We start from the raw sequence: 23,503 nt of genomic DNA, 5'->3' as shown, positions 1-23,503 counted from the left end.
ATGATGAAAAGAAAATATTGTATACCAAAAATTATGTAAATTAGTTTCATTTTTATAAAGAAAATTTAAGTTTTTCCAATGTCACCCCTCCTCATGTTAAGAATGGCTTTCTAAAATCTCAAAAGTTATTTGGAATCATCTACCTTGTCCTGCAAAATGATGTCAAGATTGTTGATCGTCGTTTAACCATATTTTTAGTTTTTGTGGAACTATGTTTAGGTATGATACTTAATATTCTCATTCATACAGGGCGTAGAAACCAGCCGCATGGTTGCCCCTCTCGGGGTGATGGACTCGTAGAACTTCTCAAATAATCCATCTAGGAGAAAAAAAACTGATATTAAAACTGGGGGAGGGAGACCTCTTTAGTGATGGTCTTTGACAAGCTTCCTAGAGCTGGTGACTCCAAAAAATTCTCAGATTTGCAAACCTAAATTGCTTGAGGAGTGGATAAGCTCTGCCTATTGCCGGCTTTGACACTTTGTTTATTAACCAAGCACAGAGATGACAGTGGAAATTACAGTTGAACTTAGTTGTGAGAAAACAGGAGTTTGAACAAATATTTTTTGTATTACATTTTCACCCCAAACAAGGCACATTGCCACTTTGGTGTAGGGGGCTACTATCAGGGGAAACATCTACTGGGGTACTATGTAGGGATTTGGGCAGCGAGATGTTGGTTCACGTTGCACTTGAACTTATGCATGTCAGTACAGTTGGGGAAGCAGTGACCTGGAATGGAATTCCAAAGTCTAGCAGTTCTGGGGAAGAAACTACTGGAGTAGAAAGATCTTTTACATCTAGGGATCTCTACAGTGTGGGGGTGGGATTTTGCAGCTTATCGGGTCTGTCGAGGGTGTTTACGTCGTGGGGGCACAAGTGCTTGCAGTTCATCAGAGCATTCACCATTATAATACTTGTAGAACAGGCAGAGAGATGCAACGTTTCGACAATGGGACAGAGGCTGAAGCTTAGATGCCAGTTTAGGGCCTATCAGATTTGCGACTCTCTTTTGAACCCTGTCAAGGAGCGAGAGACTAGTAGCCGATGCACCAGCCCAAATATGACAGCAATACTCCATACATGGGCGAATAGTGGCCTTGTAGAGGTACAGGATACTTTCGGGTGTTAGAAGTTTTCTAGCACGGTAGAGAGAGCCCACCTTCCTCGCAGCGGCCCTGGCAATGCTCTCGATGTAATTGTTCCAGCTCATGTTTCCTGTGAACGTTAGGCCAAGGAGCTTGAGAGATGTACTCTCAGATAAAGAGTCGTTGGCCATTGCTATAGGTGGTAGAGAAGGTTTCTTGTAATTATTGAATGAAACCAGTTTTGTCTTGGCGGCATTGAATGTGACCATCCATTTTTGTCCCCATTCCGCTACTGATTGGAGGTCATCCTCTAGTGTTTCTGCCATTACTTTAGATATATGTTCATTTGTTTTCCTGTCGTGCCTGCTATAGAGTGTGGTGTCATCAGCATATATATCCATCTCAGAGGCAATTTTGTCGGAGGTCATTTATGAATATCAGGAACAGCAGAGGTCCAAGGATAGATCCCTGGGGCACTCCCGCATTTATATCATATTGTTTAGATGTACGACCGTCGAGAACAACCTGGATTTTTCTCTTATCTAAGAAGGATTTAATTATGTTAAGTATTCTACCAGTGATACCGTACGATCTAATCTTCCTGAGGAGCCCCTCATGTCATCCTGTCAAAAGCCTTAGATATATCTAGAGCTACCGCTTTGCCCTCTCCCGCTTTGTCCAGTGAATGGTATATGCGTTTAGAGATTATAGTGAGGATGTCTGCCGTGGAACGGGCTTGTCTAAATCCATATTGTTGGTCGGTCAGAAGTTTAGCATCTGTAAGGTGCTGGACTAGAGCTTGGTTAATTAAGGTCTCAAATATTTTGGCAAAAAGTGGGAGGAGGCTAATAGGGCGATAATTTAATGGGTCAGTTCTTTCGCCAGAATTCTTGAATACTGGTACCACAGAAGCAGTTTTCCAGCAGCCCAGAAAGCAAGATTCATTAAGGCATTTGTTGTAGAGTTTGGAGAGAACTGGAGCTACTTCGGCTGAGCACTTTTTTAATAGCACAGCTGGGATGAGGTCGGGTCCACATGCTTTTGAAGTGTCAAGGTTTTTTATGATAGCATGCACCTGAGCAGGGGTGATTATTAGATCGTCAAGCGTGGCGTCTGTCCGCATAGGAAATTGAGGTAGGGGGTGGCTTAGAGGGTCCAGTGTGGAGTTTGAGGCAAACCGACTGGCAAGCATGTTAGCCTTCTCGGTTGCTGAGCAATTCCTCACATTAACTTACGTCAGCTCATTTTGAACCATGGCCTGTGTTCAATTGTCAAACTGGAAACTGTCTTCAACCATTGAAAGCCTTAAACTGCCTGTAAACAGTCTCGAACCGTCGCAAAATTTCTTGCCACTCCGAAACTAACTCTAAATATATTGTCCTCTTTTGTTCCACTCACTGTCAAACCTTGGTTAACAATCCTATTTTAGTTCCCTTAGTGTGTCTTGAACAAATTCCTATTTGCTCTGCTGATAAACTTGTTTCCTCTGTTATGTTGGATCCCACACACCAAGAACTTGTCTCTTAGTGCGATCATTGGTTCATATTTGTTATAAAAGTAAATCTATTGATATGCTTGTTGGTCTGTAAGATTTTTTCATCTAAATTGATTTTCATATTCGTTCTCTTAATATCGCTTCAATAACCGACAGGGTCACATCAATAACAAAGTATGCAAAAAGCTTACACTGAATAGACACAAATCTTAATTTTCTCAAAATTAAGCTATTGGCACTGATTGACCTCATGACATTGATAGTTGTTGAGATTGAATAGAAATATCAATTCCACATTATGGTGGTTATTTCCTTGACTTTAAAGTTTCATGTGCTTTTATTCTTTTTTAATCACTTTCAAATGAATAAATTGGTATTCTAAAAGTAATAAAAACTATTGATTCGCACCAGCTCTTCATGCTCCCCCCCCCCACTTTTAACCACACAAAAGTTTTACACATTGAAGATTAAAGGGTTAGATTATTTTTTTTTTTTTTTTTTTATGAGAAATATTGAATCCTAAAACTAATTTAAAAAGCCAGAAACGTTATTTTAGTGGGTCTGATAAGTGAAATAAATTTCCTTTCTCTCCTCCATATTCAGAAATAAGTTTTTTGTCAAATTTTAACTTGGCATGTACTGTCTTGTTTGGATAGTTTCTGGTAGTCTTATATTTTTACCTAGAAAATAAAATTAAAAGTTGTGCTTCAAAGAAAAAGGAAAGATTTTTATTTCTTATGAAAGTGTTTCCTTCCATTTACAAGCCATAAAATGCAGATAAAGAGGGCTTTAAATTTATATTTTAAATTTAAAAATAAAATGTTCTGAAAATACATAGTGCATTTAGTAATTAAAAATTTATTTTTTTAACATGCATACTTATTTTACCAAATCAAAATTCTATGGATTTTTTTTTCTCCTGTGAATGAAATGGCATAAATATTAGTTCAATTGTTGTAATAATAAAAAATTTAAATGACAGATTTTCTGTTATAAATGGATATAAAAAAAATAGTAAGTTTATCATTAATTTATCTGTGGCAGAAGTTTCAAGATTTAGATTTTCAAAATGGAAAAGGTATGACTGGTGTTTGACCTTAAGGCCAACTAATGAGAAAAGAGTCTGATTGGTTAATTTAATCATGTGACATAGAAAGTATTGTTTTAATTATTTGGAACCACCAGGGGTGATCTTCTCTAAAACATTGGCAGCCATATTGGAAACTGTTAAAGACTGGAACGATGCCCATTGCCTAAAAGAATTAATCTAGGATAATTAACAAGAAATATTTCAGTTGTGATCTAAATTTTTTACTTAAGAAACCTATCTAGATAGGAACTTTAAACTTGTGTAGAGGATATTTTTTTCTTTTTCTTTTATGTAACACTTGATATGAAGAGCAAGATTATGTGGTGGAAGTATCTGATAGGGAGTTCTTTGATATATAACCTTGTGGAGATGTCTGCAATGCTAATTATAATATATAGCATAATCATGTTGGCATGCGCGGTTTCATAGATCAAAGTTAAGCAACATTGAGCCTGGTCAGTACCAAATGGGTTACTGCTTGCAAATACCAGGTGCTGTAAAAACCTAATATCTCCTGTGTAGGATATATATACTGCTTGTAAATTTAATATTTCCATGATGCTTCCTCCTTCAGAGGAAAATGGTTCAACCTGCCTAGGGTGAATGCCACTTGTATACATGTTAATTGCACGAGACATGGACTATAAAAAGCAGCAATAAACAACACTACAAACATTCCAAAATATAAAATTCAGACGACCTTGTGCCCCCTTGAGATACATACACCCAACTAACCTGACAACCAGCAAAGTCTCCCCCCCCCCGACTGTGCAGGTCTTAGATACTAGAAAGCCTTCTATTCTAATAGTTTCCTCCCCTTTAGTTTGGAATTCTGTTCCTGTTTCTTGCTTCCATGGTTGTACTAACTTGAATGAGTTTAATTGTAATGTGAACATGCATCTTGCTGCTCAACTCCCTATAGTTCCGTGTAAATATGACCCTAAATAGTAGTCCCTTATGTCCAAGTGGTGATGTGCCTTGTTTAAGGTGAAAAGGAGTAATAAAAAAAAATAAAAAAAGGCTTGAAAATCCTAGTTTCTAAACAAGAAAAAAAACTTTATTTTATAGATTTCTATCTACATAATAAAATTCAAGCTTGCAAAATCTGCTACTGAAATCCTGAAAATTATTTAGGACAGTATTTTCTTGATAGATTTTTTTTCTTCCCTCTTGGCAACTATTTCTCTCTTCTCCTTCCTTAATTTGATAACCAATCAGAAATTAAATCCGTCTTTGACATTTATTATCTGGCAAGAAAAAGTGAATGCTTGTTGGAAATGTGTCCAGAGTAAAAAAAAAAAAATAAATAAATAAAATAATTAAGCAATATCTACCTTATCTTTTTGCCCTTATGACCCTACCTAGTTTCTCTTTCTCCTCCCTCTCCCCCACCCCTTTCCCCCATCTCTCTGTCTCTCCTTTTAAATAAGTATAAACATAAAACTATGCTGGCATTACTTGAGCAACTTCACATCACTAAATTTTTTTTCTTTTTTTAACCAATGAATTTTCTTATCAGTTTGTTGCTTGTGTAATTATCAGCAGGAGCAGCCTGTTTGGCTTTTAATCTCTTGACAGGAAATTAAACTTTTCGTTTTAACAAGGTAGGGCGGTCATGCTTAAGTTTGAAAAGGTACTTTTATTGCTAAACGTGGATGTTGAATGGACACATTTAAAAATATGTATAAACGAAGGATGAAGATTGAAAGTTAAATAAAACTTAACTTTTAAACTTTTTAAGTTAATGTTTCTCATGCCAACTTTTTTACACATTTAATCCTGGCTTTTTTCTTCTGATGAAACTTTGAAACGCCATGGCCTAAGTTTTATTGATCTCATGTAGTTTTCAATTTTAAATTTTCATCCTTTATTTCTTAACTAGCATGAGTGCCCGGCGTTGCCCGGGTGTTTTGAGGTGTATGCTGAGCTAAACAAAACAAAAAAGGTCAATTTTTTAAACTTTGACCTCTTAAAATTTATTGTTTAGGGCTCAAATAAAGTTATTAAGTTAGATCGATGTCCAAGGAATCTATATCTAAAATTTCACGTGTTTAGACCAAAAATTGTAGGAGTTTGGTAGAGTTCTTAAATTCAAATCGTTGAACTTTGACCCCTTAATTGCCAAATTTCTGTCCGAAAACCAATCACATCGATTTTCCCAAATCTCATAACCCTGTATATGAAATTTTGAATCTGTAGGCTTAAAATTGAGTTATTGCGTAGGGAAATACACATACAGACACTTTCACTTATATATAGAAAAATAATAGATTTAACGAAAATATATACGCATACATAAATATATATGAAAACAATTTTGTGTTTACTATAAACTTTTTACGCAAATATTATGCAAGTATAAATCATGTAGAATATCTGCATGAATATAATTACATGTAATAGTTAACTAAAGATGATTATCCCATTAGAAAACCGAAGCAACTAATAGGGAATTAATTAAAATGAATGTTTAAAAGAATATGCAAATTAGCTAGATCGTTTGCTAGTGAATGCAATTCTACGACCCATATATAAGAACATTGTATTTTCTTTTTAAATAAATAGAAAAGAGGGTTTTTAATATGAATATCAATACACACAAAAGAGAAACGAATTTATAGGAGTATAGATGGCTCCATTTATTTGTGTAGAGCTTTTAGTATATTGAGTTTTTTTTTTTATAAAGATTATTTTTTCACTTTATCAATTTTATTCATTATTACACATACACTAGCAGGAAGATCTGGTGTTGCCCAGGATTGAATGAGGATCAACAAATATTCCATACTTCCAAAACTTATAATTGGTGAAAGCATTCATATTTTTTCTTATTACATGGATTGATTGCTTGTTTTTGTCGGGGACCCACCATGGTGCATTGAAACTTCACATGCCTCCTCACAATGACTTGGTCTATAATACATTATCGTCTGCATAGCACTGTAGAGAACCTAATATTGATTTTTTATAAAAAAACTTTGTACAGTGGCTTGAACTTAAGTTTAAAATGCAAAATATCATGATTCGATTGTATTCTAAACAGAAACCTTCATTTCGAACACGCCCCTGTTTTATCAAAGATCTTACTATTGATTTTATACACTGGGTTTCTGCTTGTGCGGTCATAAAACTTCTAAAGTACACTTGTGATGTTAGGCTCTATAAGGGTGTTAACTTTAGTCAAAATGAGATTGTTCCTTTAATCAGATTTATTTTTTTATTTTCGGTACCTATCGGAAGCAGTCCAGTCTAAGAACACTCCCAAACACAAAGTACATTTGTGTGAAATTTCACAAAAATCAGCCCAGTCATTTCGAAGTCCATAGGGAACAACCTCGCATAGGCAGTACCTTTTTTATATACGATATATGCTTCTTTGACGTCATTACGTTGATATTACAAATAAATTCCTGAATTAAAGTACATGTGTCCTAAAAGAAATGTCTTTTTTGTCTTAACCATCTGAAATCAAATTTGTTTTTTTCTCTCATCCTTTAACTTTGTAAAATTAACCTGGTTGAGCAGTAAAAGATTAGTTTAAACTTTGCTTTATGGATTTTTCTTGAATAATAATTAGGAATTGTGATGTTTGTATATTAATCTTTATACCTATCCCTTTGCCAATGTCTGTATTTATTTAATTGAATTTTTCAGGCTTTATTTAGATTTGTCTTTTCAGTTCTACAGGGTGACTCCCAAAAAACAAAAGCTAAATGGAGGCCATCTAGAACATATGCTGTAGAACGGAAAAAAAAGGCCAAAGACCCTAGTGTTTTGATGTGATGTTTTAAATATAATAAACTAGTTATGACCCAAGTTTCATTTCATTTGGACAAAACACTAAGAGTTGGGGCCAGTTTTCACTCTGTATTCCTGTCCATTAATGTTAGGAATGGAATCGGCCTTATCGTCCACTTTGCCAATTAATTACTTTTCTTTTAAATTTAAACCATTTCATCACTGCCAAGCGACTCCTCAGATGGTTTTGACGCATTAACATAGTAATTGCTAATTTAACTTAACATTTAAGTATCTGCCCACTATTATGGCTTTTTGCCTTTTATTAAATAAAGATTATAAAATACAATTTCCAATTTTTAAATGAATATAATTAGGAAAAAAAAAAACTACAGAGTACAAATTGTAATTTAAGTGAATAACTTTAAGCTAAAGTTCTGCACCTGCTGCTGCTCCACTTCCTCTTCTATTCTTGCTGCCTCCTCTGCTCTCACAGTCTCCTCAGTATTTAAAGTTGAATACTTTTAAGTCGTAATGTAGAAACATTGGTTTCTCCATTCTCAGGACACAGCATGTTCCTCATAGGTTCATACACATTACCACCTGTACTAAAGAGCCTCTTACTCTCCATTGATAAAGGTGGTTCACTTAAATATTTGAAGCCAGTTTGCTCAGCAGTCTTCCACCGAAATGGATCATCGTTTCTTGTGAGTACTTGTAAAGTTATGTAATGGTCAAGTTCTTTTGTGCACTTAACCATAAGGGATTTACTCCTTTTGAGTTTAAATTTTGATTCTTGGATTTCTGTTGTAGTTACAGTCTCTAGGTTCAACTCAGTTTCTATTTGCTCTGTTTTGATTTGTTACTGAAGGCTTATTCAAAGCTAATTCATCAAAGCTTGAAAGAGATAGTTTTACTTACTTTGATTTTCTTGACCCTCACGGAGCTTGAAGCAGTGCATGAGGTGTCTTCAATAACTTTCCAAACTTTTTTCCGTATGGGCACTTTTTTAATAGTGCACACATGAAACTCTAGTCCCCTTTGAAGTAATCTTCTCTGGCTACCGTTCCAACAACTTCTAGAAAGCCCCTGGAAGTCTTGTTTAAGCGTGTGAATGACCCTTGTCAGTCTTTCGTCTACTCAGTTGTCTCATGATGACAGCCTCTAAGGTTTTCTTTGAGCTTAGGAAATACTCAAAGTTACAGAGAGCAAGGTCTAAACTATAAGGGTGAGGAACTGTCTTGATGCCCATCTTGGTCAAATCGTCTGTGACAAAGATGGAGTTGTGGACTGGTGCATTGTCCTGGTGGAAATGCCACTGACCAGATTTAAAGAGTGTTGGCATCTTCCGACAGATTCTCTTCCTGAACTTCCTTAAAACTTCAACCTAGTATTCCTTGACTCTCAGTACATGTAAGATCATGCCCGTGCTGTCAAAATAGCAATACCACACCATTTTTTTTTTCTTTGAATCGAATAAACTCAAATCAAGTATTATTGAAAAGAACATAAAAACAAAGAAATATTATCTTTAGTTTTTTTTTTTTTTTTTAATTGGCCCATTAAAACTGAAGTTATGACCCTTCAAATTACCAAAAAATGTGTGGTTCACTGGACATTTTGCTTTTAGTTCTATTCAAATGCATATAAGCTTGATTGAAAATGGTAGGAAATCTGCACAATTTACAGACTAGTCCATCTTTAAAAAGCTGTCTTCAGATCTTAAGTATTATAAAACTTTGAACATATTGTCATAATACCATGAAGATTCAGTTGGTGTTATTTACGACCACCTCACTTGGTAACTTGCAGACTAATTAGCATATTTCAGTTTCATTTTAATGGCTTTAAGTAGAAACATAAAAACAGCTAAGAAAAATGGTAAGGCTTTATCATCATAGAAAGTATTATTCTAATGGACATAATCATTTGTCATTATGGCATCATAATAAAATTCAAGATGGTGACCAGGAAATCCAAAATAGCCACCATGACACGATTCAAAGAAATTAACAAAATATGGGTTGTAGCATATCAAATGAAAGGAAATTTTGTACAGATTACAATTGTTTTCAAGTACATTAAACCAATAAGGATAATTAAATTTCATTTTCACGACTTCAAGTTACTGTGACAATTATCTGAGTTTCTATTTTGTGTAATTTTTATTTTTAAGTCCTTGTCAAGACTTGGACATCGCGGCAATTTTTTTCTTGTTCTAATGTAACACTTGACACTAGTTTTTTGAACAGAATAAATATTTACATCACCAAAAATTTATCAAGGAAGGTAGAAGAGTAACTTGCCTTTGGTAACATTTGTTTCTTTGACCACTTTTTCATACCTCTGTGAATTGTAAAACAAACCCAATAAATGTTACCATAGGCAAGGTAAGTTATTCTTTTACTAACTGGATAAGTGCTTTGTGTGTTCAACTCGGTTGACAAACATTTTGTTTACAGGTTCTTTGCGCGCGTCACGAAACGCAAAAATTCTCACGTTTTGTGTTTGTCACTATTTCTATCGATGCCTGCATAAAGTTTTTATCCAATTCTTTTCAAATTTTAGGACAAAAGAAATTAATGTATTCGCTATTAGTGTTTGAACACAGTTTCTATCTTTATCTTTGTACTACAAAGCATCAATTTTGAGATATTCTAACTTTTGACTGGAAAGACATGCGTGTTGTGTTCCAATTCCACAGCAAAGACAATTCTTTTCCCTGATCAGCTAAAACCACTAGAAACATCGTTAATGGCTGCAACTTCTACTTCAAGTGTTTATGTGGACACACTCCGACTGCTTATTTGCAAAATTTGTTCTACTGCCAGCAGACATGCTATTCTCACATGTTTTGTCGTTAATAGTTGGATTTAAATAGCGATTTCTTCGAATATACATATTGCAACAAAAATATTAAAATATCATTTTAAAGTAAACTTTATTGTGGATCCAGTTATAAGTTTTATTTTGGTGTACTTATTACTGATTTAAAGACTGAGTGTCAAATTAAGTAGCAGTGGGCACCTTGTCCAGTGCTGAACGTTATGGTGTCTGCTATTGCTAGTCAAAAGATCACAAGTTTCTGGGTGGATTTGCTCTGTCTGACCTTCTTGGGTCTGGGAGAGCAGCATGCTTTCACTGGGAACTGTCTTTTGGTCTTTGGATCATAGTAGTAGATCCAGCTTTCATCACCAGAACATCAAGAACTGAATTGATCAGCTTGTCATGGCGTCTTTCTGATTTTCTCTGACCACCCTTGGGACAAACTTTATGCAAATCTTCCGCATCTTCAGTTCCTTGTGAATAATTGTGTGCACAGTTCCCACATTGACATCGAACTGTACACTTATTGTCTCTATAGACACATGATGGTCCTTAACCATGAAATTCTTTATTTGGCCAATCAACTCTGGTGTTCTGACTTCTCATCATCTCTCAGATTCCTTGCCTTCCTTGAATCTCTTATGCCATTCAGAAACTAATGCCTGTTTCATGCAAGATGGTCCAAAAGCAGTCTGAAGCATTCGATAAATTTTTGTGGCATTTTTTCCAAGTTTAAAACAGAATTTTATTGCATATTGTTCTTATGTGTCGTCACGTCCAGATTGTATTTTTAAAATTCACTAGCTGTGATAATTAAACTTTAGTAGGGTGTATTCCAATCCCTGCTGTAGCTGTTCGTTTGAACCTGAAATCATAAAAATTGGTCAGTCATCTCATAAGATGTATAGCAATAACATACTGAATTTTCAAGATCCTACGACAATTTTAAATGCCTGTACAAAAAAGTTTGGAAACTTATTGAAGCCATTTTGTATCCTACTGAATGTTTCATTATCATCAGTATAAAGTACCTATTTACTATGCCTCCCCACGGGACAGTTAGACACCAGGGTCGTTTTTTAACGTGGAGAATAGTGTTTTCTACGTAATTCATTTGAAATTTGAATCTTGATCTATGAAAGTTGACACAAGTATCATTTAGATAGGATGAAAATCTTGTTTCATTGAATTGTTTAACAGTGGTAAGGATTCCATTAAAATCAGAAATATCAGAATTAGATTGATCAAGTTTGGAAAGAAATGACCTCAAAGCTAAAATTGTAGGGATATATTTGTAGTTCTGTAACTTGCTTCTTTGAGTTCTTCAAATGGTTTTTGTAGCCGGACAATTTTTTGGAACCGATCTCTATTGGTAAGCTGTTAAGGTAAGACCCTATAGCATACATTACAAGGGCATTATCTGTTGTAGCTGTCCAAATGTCTGTAGTTCATGAAATGCTAATTTCAGCAAGAGACAATTGAATTTTTGTTTTACTTTTGTAAAAAATATCAAATTTTGCAGTGAAATGTTTTTGACAGAATGTTATTTGCACAGTTTTGTATAGGCCTATTAAATCCAATATCAGATGTTACAGAATATGGTTTAGTCAACAGCAATCCTTTCTCTTATCAGATAATAGATCTCTTGTTACCTGTGATCATTAATATTCCAAACATTGATTCTATAGTAGTTTGGTGTTTTGCTGGAGGTTCGTAGTTGCTGCCACTTGTTCCTGGAACGTTTGTCTCTGTGCTTTTTATCTGCAATTTTTTTTTTTTTTTTTTTTTTTTTTTTTTTTTTTTAATGAATCTTTGAGATGGTTTAACATTAGTCATTGTAAAAGTTTTTGCTGAGTTGCCACTCTTTTATGTGATGGTTTGACATAACTTGCATACAGATGTATTTTTATTCTTAGGATTGACATCAAAATACTTCCAGCAGTTGCCATAATGGTTGAAGGTTGATAATATTTAGTTAAGTAATTTAAATTAATAATTTTTTTTTTTTTTTTTTTTTTTGTCCAATATCTAATTAGTAATTTCAATAAAATATACTATATCTAATTAGTAATTTATTTCAATAAAATATACTATATCTAATTAGTAATTTATATTAAACTTATTATTTAAACCAGAAACATAAAATAAAAATGGTAGAAAGTCCAAAAATGAAGAACTAGATTATGACCGAAGAATGCTTTCTTTTCAGTTCGCACATCGTCGCAATTTACTGTACGATTTCTCAACATGAAAGCCGAAAGATGAAGTAAGTTTTCTTGTACAATGATTTAAGTACAAAATAACTCTATAGGAAGAGAAAGGAGGGGAATTTTCCATATGCTTACATCTATCTACCTCAAATTCAGTGCAGTTGTAAAAAAATCTCCATGTTAACATATCATGCCTGTTATTTGATAATATGGTGTAGACAATACATGTCTCTTCAATAATTTTCAATGGCAAGCAAAAAAGGGAGTTAACTTGTCCTTGTTTACAATATAATTTGATTGATATTGATATCATGACAACAAAATTTGCTGATAAATCGGCATTAGAAAACCTATTAATCAGCCAATTTGCTAATCGGTAGATCCCTACTATGTATGTATAAAAAATGTGAAGGAAACACTATTAAACAAAGGAAGAAATAAAAATCAAATGAGATTTCACTGGTTTCATTCAGATAAATGAACATTTTCCGAAAATTTCTAAATACATTTATCTGAATGAAACCAGTAAAATCTCATTTGATTTTTATTTCTTATGTTTAATCGTGTTTCCTTTCTTTCTCCACGTTTCCATTTTATGATCTTGTGTATCTTACCTGCTATTGCATAATTATGTAACTGGCGGTTTCTGGGGCAAAGCATGCTTGGATACCACTCCTTTATCAGCAGCTGGTCTAGTGGCATTTTACTACAATAAATGCCATTAATCCAGTAGCTAATGAAGGGCTGCTATCCAAACACGTAGTGCCCCAGAAATCACTATATATGTTGATGGTTTCTTATAAGATAATCAAAACTAAAGCAATCATTCGCCTATGCTGGTGCATCTACCACTAGTTTCTCCCTCTTAGACAGTCTCCAATCTAATAGGTCCTGCACTATTGACCAAGCTCCAACCTCTGTCTCATCACTGCAATGTTGCATCCCTGTGCCTTTTTTATAAGCACTTTAATGGAATGTGCTGTGAACTCCTAGCACTTTAGCCCCCTTCATGTATATGTTCTTGACTAACCTGACAGGCAACAAAATTCCTTCACTGTTAATTTCCTTAGATGCCAAAAAACCTATTTTGTTTATTTCCTTGGACTGCTAAGCTTTGGAATTCCCTCCCTACTTCTCTGACTGTAGAAGTTTAAATATCTTGCTGCTCAACTCCCCACATAGACTCCACTAAATATCATCCCAAATAGTAGCCCCTTATGTCCAAGTTAGAATACGTTTGTTTGAGGTGAAAATGAGTGAAGAAAACAGACTTTCAGTCTATTTTGTACCAAGTGGGTGACCATTTCGGAAGACCTCACCTCTCTTAAAAAAGAAAAAAAAATACACTAACTAATATTATCTCTCCCTGACCCAGATATATGTGAATTTATATTCCCAAGAAATTTCCTTACTTAGAAGCCATCATAACTTGATCAGAGTGAATGCTATACCAGCTATTCAATAGCTAGTTTTTATTCAATATTACCTCAAACAAATTTGAAAAAAAAAAAAAATAAATAAATACTCCTTTAGTTCTACTGCAGTAAAATTCGTCGAGGAGGGGGGGGGGGTCGATATTTCAGAATTTTTAATGTAAACATGTAATTTTAAAAAGGAATTTCTAATTCCTAAGCGTTTAACATGTCTTAAGGTTCTTTCCTTGACATTGCTTCTTTTTATATTATTGGTGGGGTGGGGGAGCAGCTAATTCCACATTGATAATGTTTCATTATAGTGCTGTATGCTAGACAAACTCGGTGTAAATATAAACACGTATCTGGTTCATTAGTGTTAAACTGAGGGAAAGACTAGATTCTCGGTGTTGCCCAGGAATGCTTTAAAACAAATATAGGCTTCATTACTTTAAAACATAATGTTCAGGTGAATTTCTTAGATATTTTTTTTTTTTTATACATTAAAACGAGAGGAAGGGGATAATGTAAGATGTTTAAAAAAACAAAAAAAAAACTGAATACATTTAAAAAAATTTAAACTTTTCTATTTTATGGCCAAAAGCAATGCAGGGTAGCTCTAAAGATGGAACGATAGAGTTGTCACCTTAAAGAAAATGGCACTACAGGTTTATTAACTTGATTATGTAGTAGAGCTGACATCTATTCAATGTAGCTGCCTTCAGCCTCAATCACCACATTGAAATGGTTCTGGAACTGGGAGCATGCTTTTTTCACAAGCGCCAGCAGGAGCTTGGCAAATACTCGGCAGATGGTTGCTATCAGGCTGGCTTTGGTACTGTGGGAGGTCATGTTGGTGATGTTCTCGACGTATGACCAAACAAAGTAGTCCAGCAGGTTCAGGTTGAGAGAGAGTACAAAGTCCTAGCACTCCTTCTGAAGCCAAGCCTGGGTCTCTTTGGACTTGTGGGCTAGTGCTGAGTCCTGCTGCCACACCCAGGGTTTGCCAGCAGCCACCTGGTTGCATTAGGGGATTACCACACTCTTCAGGTACATTTTGAGGCTTTTATGTGTTAATATTTTTCTATGGGAAATGTTCTCCTCTAAATAAGTATGCTGAACATGCTTTCCAGAAATGTTGAGTTAAAAGTAAACGGTTGTTGCTGCCAGCTAATAACTTATGAGCGATAAATCAAATCCTTTAATTTTAATGAAAAAGGGACAATATTTTTTTTTTTTTTTTTATCAAACAGGATAATTAACAACTGTTACCACAAAGAGAAAACTGCATACAATTATAATTTTGATGCATAAAGATTGATTTACTTAATGGTTGGAGCATGAAAAACACTTTTAAAATGTGTTCGATACTCGTCGTGTTGAAGGTTTTTATATAAATTGGTCTGTTCATTTTCTTAATTTCATATCCTGACAATAATTGAGATTGATGGGTTTTTGTTTTTTTATGACTACTTTTCAAATGTCATGACTAAATTTCTCGGAATGCTAATGAACTTTTAATGGAGGGTTCATAAAGTTATTAAAATGGCTGTTTAATACGATTAAGATTTTTATCGATCGATTCAAAACTTAAAATAAATCATCTTGATTATTAATGCATGTGAAAGGATATTTATTTCTGAAAAAAAAAATGGTATTTTTGAAGACTTAAACTTTTGTGTACCTTGAAATTTAATTATCCAAAGCATTTTATGGTCAATGGGTATTGCTAATTAAACGGAACTAAAAATTTGATAAAAAGTAAAACTAAATGCATTTGTTATTAAAATAGTTGAAAAAGTAATCATTGTATGAGAAATTAATTTTATTTACTAATTTTATATATATTTGAATTAATATAATCTCATTCCGAGTGTTATTTGCACATTTCGGTCGGTGCAACCTCTGACCTTCTGCAGGTGTATACATCACAATGCTTGATATTGGGGAAAGGGAGATAGCTCTACATTTCAGAGATTTCGTATTTAGGTTTTAGTTGAAGTAAAATTTTTAAAATATAGAAAGATCAACCAAGACGCAAGGAGATGTTATTTCTACATTTTTTTTTTTTTTTTTTTATCCGTAAAGGGGGTGGGGGCAAAATTTTAATCAGATCCATTAATCAACTATAAGTTCTTAAAATGTAAATTTACAATACAAGAGGATGCCAGTAAACCATAGTTATTTTTAATTTTACTTTCAACTAGAACCTAAATACTAAACCTCTGAAGTATAGTTACCCCTTTTCCTATATCAAATATGGCGATTTATACACCTGAATGTTGGAGGTTACATTGGCCGAAATATTGTGCTTGAAGCATACTATCCTTCCTAGTAGTTCAAAATAGATTTTGCAGCCTGGTAGGGATGCCCTTTTCTCTTCCCTGCAACCTCTTTCCCACAGACGTTATGAATAGGTCTGTTTTATCATTATTTTCATGACAAGTACTCGTCTGAGCTCCACTCTATGGGCCCCAACCCCTTGCCAAACTCATCTAGCTGAAACCACTATCGATGATTTCCCCCACACTTTATCTGTGCCTAAACCTAAATGTGGATTCCATGAACAAAGCTTCTTAGAACTGTACGCCTGTGGAATTGTCTTTCGTTTTCCTGCTTTCCAGTTGACTACAGTATGGTCGTCTTCAAGTCCAATGTAAACAAAGTTCTTGATGAGCTGCCCCCTTAAGAAATCCAATTTACCAAATTTCCACGAACAATTACGATATTACCTCATTGGCTACCATGCACTCATTAACCCTTATCTTCTAATAGTTTCCGAACCTTGATAAGAGGTGACTCTTTTTATTTTTATTTTTTTTTTTAACTCAAGATGAGAACATGGATTTGATTAATATAAATATTTTGATATTTGTATTACTTTCTGCTTTTCAAATCTATTTAAAACAGAGAAACAGTGATTATTCACTTATCAAAATCAGATTAACATAAACAAACCAAAATTGATTATAAACAAAGTCAGAAATGCCTACAGTGTTTATTAAATGATCGTGTTACAAAACATTTTTCTCTTGATAATTATACAATTTGGCCTGCAGTAAGTCAATTGCTTTGATCTTTCTTTGATCTATGTGCATATCCATGTACACTGAAAAGACCTACTTTTTGTTTCCTTATTTCTTGCTATCTTTTTTATATTTTCATACAAGGTGCGTTCCCTCTCCAGATGTATTTTCAATGTCTTTTTTTTTTTTTTTTTTAACACATTGTTTCATTTGGTAATCTTGCTCATTAGATTAACAATAAAAACTTGTCCACCTTTTTGATTCCCCAGCAAAGGAGGGATTGGATCTAGTAATTCACTCCCATTCATCTGTTTGCACTTTAATAATCATGCCTTGGATTTTTTATTTATTTTTTTTTTTGACCAAACATTAATCATAGTGAAATTAATTTTTTGCCTGAATCGATTTTCCAGGATAACTTTGGTCCCCCCCCCCAATGGCTGTTATAGGTATAAAATTGGCCCCAATCGTTTATCTGTTTGTTCACTTTTCTCAATAACCACACCTTGGATTTTTTTTTTTTTTACATAGTGATCACCTCTTATCAAGGCCTGGAAGCCACTCAGGGATAAGGGTTATTGCAAGTACATTACGTTAGTGTGGAGATTTGATGAAGTGTTTACTTAAGGGGGCGGTTCATTAGGAATTTGTTAACGTTGGACTTGAAGACATCCAAGTTGTAGTCCGGTGGGAAGCAGGCAGACTGAACAGTTCCACAGGCGTGCAGTTCTAAGAAAGAAGCTTTGTTCATGGAATCCGCGTTTTGATTTAGGCACAGATATAGAGTGGGGGAAATTTTTCACAGTGGATTCAGCTAGACTGGTGTTTTTCGTGAAAGATTGGCGAGGGGGGGGGACCAGAGATTGGAGCTCAGACGAGCACCTGCCATGGAAATAACGAAAATTTAAAAACTAATTTTTACAAACATTAATCATGGTGAAAGTAAATTTTTCACTTGTGCAGAGGGGACTCTGCAGCTGTTTGTTTATTCAAACACCATAAATTGAAGTTTTTGTACTTCGACTCAAAACAATAAAAATGAATCGATTTTTACGTTATGGTTTTACACGTTAGATTGTTATGCGTGCAGTTTTATGGTTTTAATGTTCAAAGTAAAACTTTATTCAATTTAGTTGCCTAACTTTGTTTCATATCCTCTGATAAAACCAAGTATGCTACCTGGCTCAACAATGATTGCTAACCCAAGTTGTTTCTAGAGTTTTCTTTCATCTTTTAATCTGGCCGTGTCATAGTCTTTCATATTGGTGGCTGCTAAGGGGGGGGGCATTGTTCATAAGTAAAAAAAAAATAAACAAAAAAACCCAAACCCTTACTGATTTTGTAAATATCAGTTGCACTTGAATCGCTAAATCTAGGTCAGTGACAAACCCACTTCCTAAAAGTGCCTGCCTTGAACCTGTCGTACATTAAACTTATATCTGAACCATAAGTCCCATTCCCCCAAATCTCCGTTAACCCTAATTCTAAGTCCGAATGTTATCTGCTTCAAAATAAAAACCCTTCCATAACTACTAACCTAAGTCCGAGTAGAAAGACTCCATTGTATAAACCATCTTAAAACCTAATCATAAACACTCCATCCCCCTAAAGAAAAAACAAGTTTTGTTTCATAGAAAAATAAATTAACTGCCCTAAAATGCTAGAACAACCTAGAAATCATGGATTATTTTAACTTTCAATTTGTGAAACTAATTCCCCCATTCTAAGTTTTTTTTTTTTTTTTTTTTTTTTTTTTTTTTTCTTCTTCTGCCAAGTTTTTAATGTGTTCACCATTGCCCCTAGCCTTACCACTAACCTGAAGTTTGTAAGGGGGGGAGGCTTGCCATTTAAACACTCTTAAAACCACATATAATTTTTTAAACAAAAATAGGATATATAGAAAAAACTTCCTTAAAGCTTAAGATTATTTTAAATTAAATTTATATATTTCTGCCAAGTTTTTAGTGTGGTCATATGAATGTCATAAAAAGAAAATCGCATATTTTATAGACAGATGGGTGCGATTTAGCAGGTGTTAATCTATAATACCAAAGAAATCTTGCAATATATTTATTTTAAATATTCCTAGTATTAGATTTCAGTTTCTTGTACATATGAACGTATTACAAATTAACTTTGAGTTCTAATTTTTTTTTTTTATGTATACATGGAATTTGTATGGTATTTATAGTGTGTGCATTTACTACGTATGACTTGGATAAATTTGTAAATAAGTTTTAATATTTTTCATTTTTTTATTTTTACTTATTTCACTACATTTTCTGACAAAGAGCAAAGAATTGTTCGAAATAGAAAACGGCATTTTATGCTTTTTTACACCTCTCATAAGCTTGAAAATATCTTTCATCTAAAGTGTGTGTGTGTGTGTGTGTGTGTGTGTGTGTGTGTGTGAAAAAATTAATAAATACGACTGGAACTGTATAAGAATTAAGTTTGATCAGATTTTAACTGGAAAGTGGGGGGTTACTAAGAATGCTAACAACGAGACGTTTATGAAGTGGAAGTGTGTTCCATTTGCTGTTGCTAAACTAAGATTGTATCAGTTTCACAGTCAGATGAGTGCAGCGTTTATTTAATAAATATTTACGTAAAGCTTAACGCGACTAAATTTGAACAGGATCTGACAAGTCTGTCGATATTTGCTGATAAAAATAACAATGATTCGGTCAAAACTCAATATTCACAAATGCTCACACAAATACTGAAGTCGTGCTCCATATGGACTTTAGAAACTTGCTCCCATAAACGGCTAAGCGTTTAGAAGAAATCAATTTTGATGAATAATTAATTTGTCTATTAAATAGAAGTATTCTTGTTTTTGAAATTAGTTGTCAAAGTACTTTTAATTCTTTTAGGAATCCTTATCAAAAGTTGCTAAAAGTCAAAAACTACACAAGATAGAAACCTTACAGATACAGAAGTGAGAATAAAAATTACTTGTCATTCCATAAATACTTAAATCAAATGGTAGTCTATCAACTTTTTATGCAAGAAAGATGGTTTCAAAGGAAGTAAATATAGTGAATATGCTAAAACAAGTGCTTACATGTTGAAGTCATTAGACAATGTTAAATTTCGCTACTGTTAAACATAATTTAGAATGAAACAGTTAATGCTTTATATACTAGCAGGGGAATCGACATTGCCCAGGATTGAATTAGGATTGCTGAATGTTCCATGTTTCCATTTTTCTCATCAAAATTGAAATCTCCCAATTTGCAATCAAATCGATTGCTTGCTTAGTCTAGTCAGGAACCCACAGTGAGTTAGTTTACAATGTATTGTAATCTACATTGCACTGTAGCGAACCTGTTAATTTTGTAAAATTATTTTTATGATAGCGTGAATTAATGTTCAAGTATCATAGTTCAATTGTTTTCTAAACAGAAGCATTTATTTCGAACATGCCAGTCTTATCAAAGTGCTTACTGTTGATGCTAGGCCTTTCTGCTTGTGTAGTGATGAAACTTCATAAATGATCTACATTAATGATCTTCCAAATTACATTTGTAGACATTTATGCTGATTACACTACCATCTATGGTAGCACATCTAAGACAGTACACGACCAAGTTCTCTCTGATTCTCTCTCCTCTGATCTTGAGCACGTGGTACAATGGGGAAAGAGGTGGCTGGTTACTTCTAATTCATCTAAAACCAAGCTTCTCTCTTTACATCAGTGTTCTGATCCCCATCTGGCATCAATTGAAATGAATGGCTCTCGCCTTGGGGAGGCCTTGAGTTCTGACAAGTTTCTGGGCTTGATCTTTACTCCTGATCTTAAATGGAACACGTACATCAAATCTGTTGCCAAGGCCGCTGAAAAATGGTCGGCTCCTATCGATCCAGTAGATATCTCACTGCTGATGCAATTCTCTATCTATATAAAAGCCAGGTATATCCAAGGATGGAATACTGTTGCCACATCTGGGCAGGAGCTGCTAGAAAGGACTTGTCCTGCCTTGATAGAGTTCAAAATAAACTTTGTAGCCTCGTAGATGTCCTCTTCTCTTCGCTGCAACCTCTATCTCACAGAAGAGATGTTGCGAGTTTCTCTGCTTTATCATTATTTTCAATCTATGGTACCCCCTCTCCAAACTTTCACAAGAAACACTCGTCTAGCTGAAAACACTATCTTTATCTGTGCCTAAACCTAAACATAGATTCCATGAACAAAGCTTCTTTCTGTGGAATTGTCTTCCGTTTTCCTGCTTTCCAGCTGATTACAATATGGTTGTCTTCAAGTCCAACGTAAACAAGTTCTTGATGAGCCGTTCCACGTAACAAATTTACAGAATTTCCATTACTAACGATTACTATATTGTCCAATTGATTACTGTACACTCTTAACCTTTTCCTCGAGTGGCCTCTGGGCCTTGATAAGTGGTTTTACCTATGTTAAAAAAAAATGTATTTGTGATGTTAGGTTATAAAGATCTTAAATCAAAATCGGACTGTTCTTTAATCGGATTTTTTACCTTCCCCCCCCCCCCCTCCGCAATATAAAACTTATCTAAGAACACTCTCAGACACATAAAGTACATTTATGATATTCCAAAGAAAAAAACAGTATAGCCGTTTTGGAGTCCATAGGGAATGATCTCAGACAAGTGCAAAAAGTGCCTTTTATATACTAGAAATGAGTCGTTCCAATAAAGCCTCTTTCTTTTTCTTTTCTTTTCTTTCTTTTTTTTTTTTTTTTTTTTTTAAACTCGGAAAGTCAAAGAGCTACAAAGACGGGAGTGGTACCATTTTAAACATTTTTGAAATGCAGTTTAAATGCATCAAAATGACTTGCAAATTTTGCTTTATGAAGAAAATATTATTACATGTATGAATGAATGTTTTAAAGTGTTTAGTGATTGCACTATTGTCTGACAGATAATAAACTGCTATCCAACAACGAATTGTCAAAAAAAAACCAACTTATCATGAGTGGACAACTGTTTGCAATCCATGGGCATTATTGGCACAAATGTTTTCTATTTTTAGTGGAGACTCGTAAGAAATTTTAAAAGTAAGCACGTTACAGTGCTTAAAACGTATTCATAATGAAAACAAAATCATAGATATCAATGACTATGTATCCAATGAATGTAGACGCCATTTTGAAAGTTTTATTTGTAACAATTTCATTGGATAATCAGCTGTTGATTATTTAATGAAATTAAACAGTGAATCTCTAATTTTCCATTACTGTAAGAATTATTAGACTGGAAAAATGTAATCAATGAAATTGATTGGAATTTTCTTAGTCTAAAGAATGGATTGAAAATTTCTACTTTTAACTTGCTAAGCAGAATCAAATATAATTGTCAGATTCACTGCTATTGAGGTATAACTGGGATAATCTAGCTTACATATTTTTTGTTTTTTTCCATCAGCCGCCAGGATTATTCATAGAATGGAAAGTTGAAGAAGTCTCTTCCCTTGATGATCATGACTGGGCTGTTGTAGGAAATGCTGTTGCTTACAAAGCAGAAAGGGATACAGATTCAGGTAAATAAACTTTGGATTGAGATGAAATTTTTTTGTGCCAAATTTCATTGTTTTTTTTTTTTTTTTTTTAAACCATTTTAATGAAAAACACAATGTTGACTTTATATTTTCAGGAAAATGTGATTTTTCAGTTTTAAATGCTATATATAAAAGTTATGGATGAATTTAAATTTTTTAATTTAAGAACTTTGATCAATTAATATTTTATAAATATCCTATTTTTTACAGGCCCTGTTGGTGGGGCATTAGAATACGCCGACTGCCCCCCTGCAGAGGGTAAAAGTCCCTCAATGGGGGTCCTGGATATGACCTTAAACTATATCCAGTGGTGAGACCCCAGCTTGTGGGCTTTGAGGAGTGTGGAGCCACCCTTTAATTATCATTGCTCCCAGGTCCACTCTGACCCGGAGTGGTAGTACCTGTTAGGGTCCCAACTATGGGTTAAATAGAAACCGACGTGAAAACAACAAATATATTCTATTAAAAACATTTTTCTTCAAAATCTTTGGATTCGGCATTAAATAACCTGAAAAGGGTTGATATGCCATAAAGCCAACCAACCAACCTATTTTTTACAGCAAAATTTAACTTTTTATGAGCATTGTACATATGACTCAAGCAATTAGGTGGGGGTAGCAAAATGTTTGACATTACATTTTTAGTACAGTTGGCAGCAGGAAAGGGACCTTAAATACAAGTGGCCGAGGGGAAAAAAACTAGAAATATTCTGACATCTAGAAATTTCTATAGTGAAGGAGTCGGGGGCATTTACATTAAGGGGTTACGACTTCTGTACATGGAAGTTTAAAAAATTCTCCTTTGTATTCTGTCTTAGAGGGAAAGGTTAGTGGTTTCCACATTTCTTTTTGTTATAAGACAAAGTTTACTCCAAAATTACATTACTGTAATTTGAGTAGAATTTTTCAGGTGGGAAATATTTAAAAAAAAAAAAAAAAAAAAAAAAAAAAGTCTTGCATGAAATTAAAAATTTAGTTTTCTTATTGTATTGGTTAACAATGAACGATTGAAAATGGGATTTTTTTTTTTTTTTTCATTAGTATGCTTAACCGCTACAATACTTTCTAAGAAAGTCTAATA

At 34.1% G+C, this 23,503-nt stretch overlaps 1 protein-coding gene across 5 annotated transcripts in view; it reads left to right on the top strand.

Annotated features, from left to right (window-relative positions):
* LOC145241286 (TBC1 domain family member 15-like) overlaps positions 1-23,503 on the top strand; it is a 93,870-nt gene that overhangs the window by 10,308 nt on the left and 60,059 nt on the right. For all 5 annotated transcript variants that reach the window (XM_080104032.1, XM_080104030.1, XM_080104031.1 and 2 more), the window contains exon 3: positions 22,291-22,405. In XM_080104032.1, coding sequence (XP_079960158.1) covers positions 22,291-22,405 — 115 coding nt within the window. The remainder of the gene's footprint in view (positions 1-22,290; positions 22,406-23,503) is intronic.

Source organism: Euprymna scolopes, chromosome 20 (genome assembly GCF_053919585.1).
Source record: "Euprymna scolopes isolate OS-2025 chromosome 20, ASM5391958v1, whole genome shotgun sequence".
NCBI classification, from domain to species: Eukaryota; Metazoa; Mollusca; class Cephalopoda; order Sepiida; family Sepiolidae; genus Euprymna; species Euprymna scolopes.
Note: the sequence above shows the minus strand (reverse complement) of the source record. Positions and strands in the feature narration are given on the sequence as shown.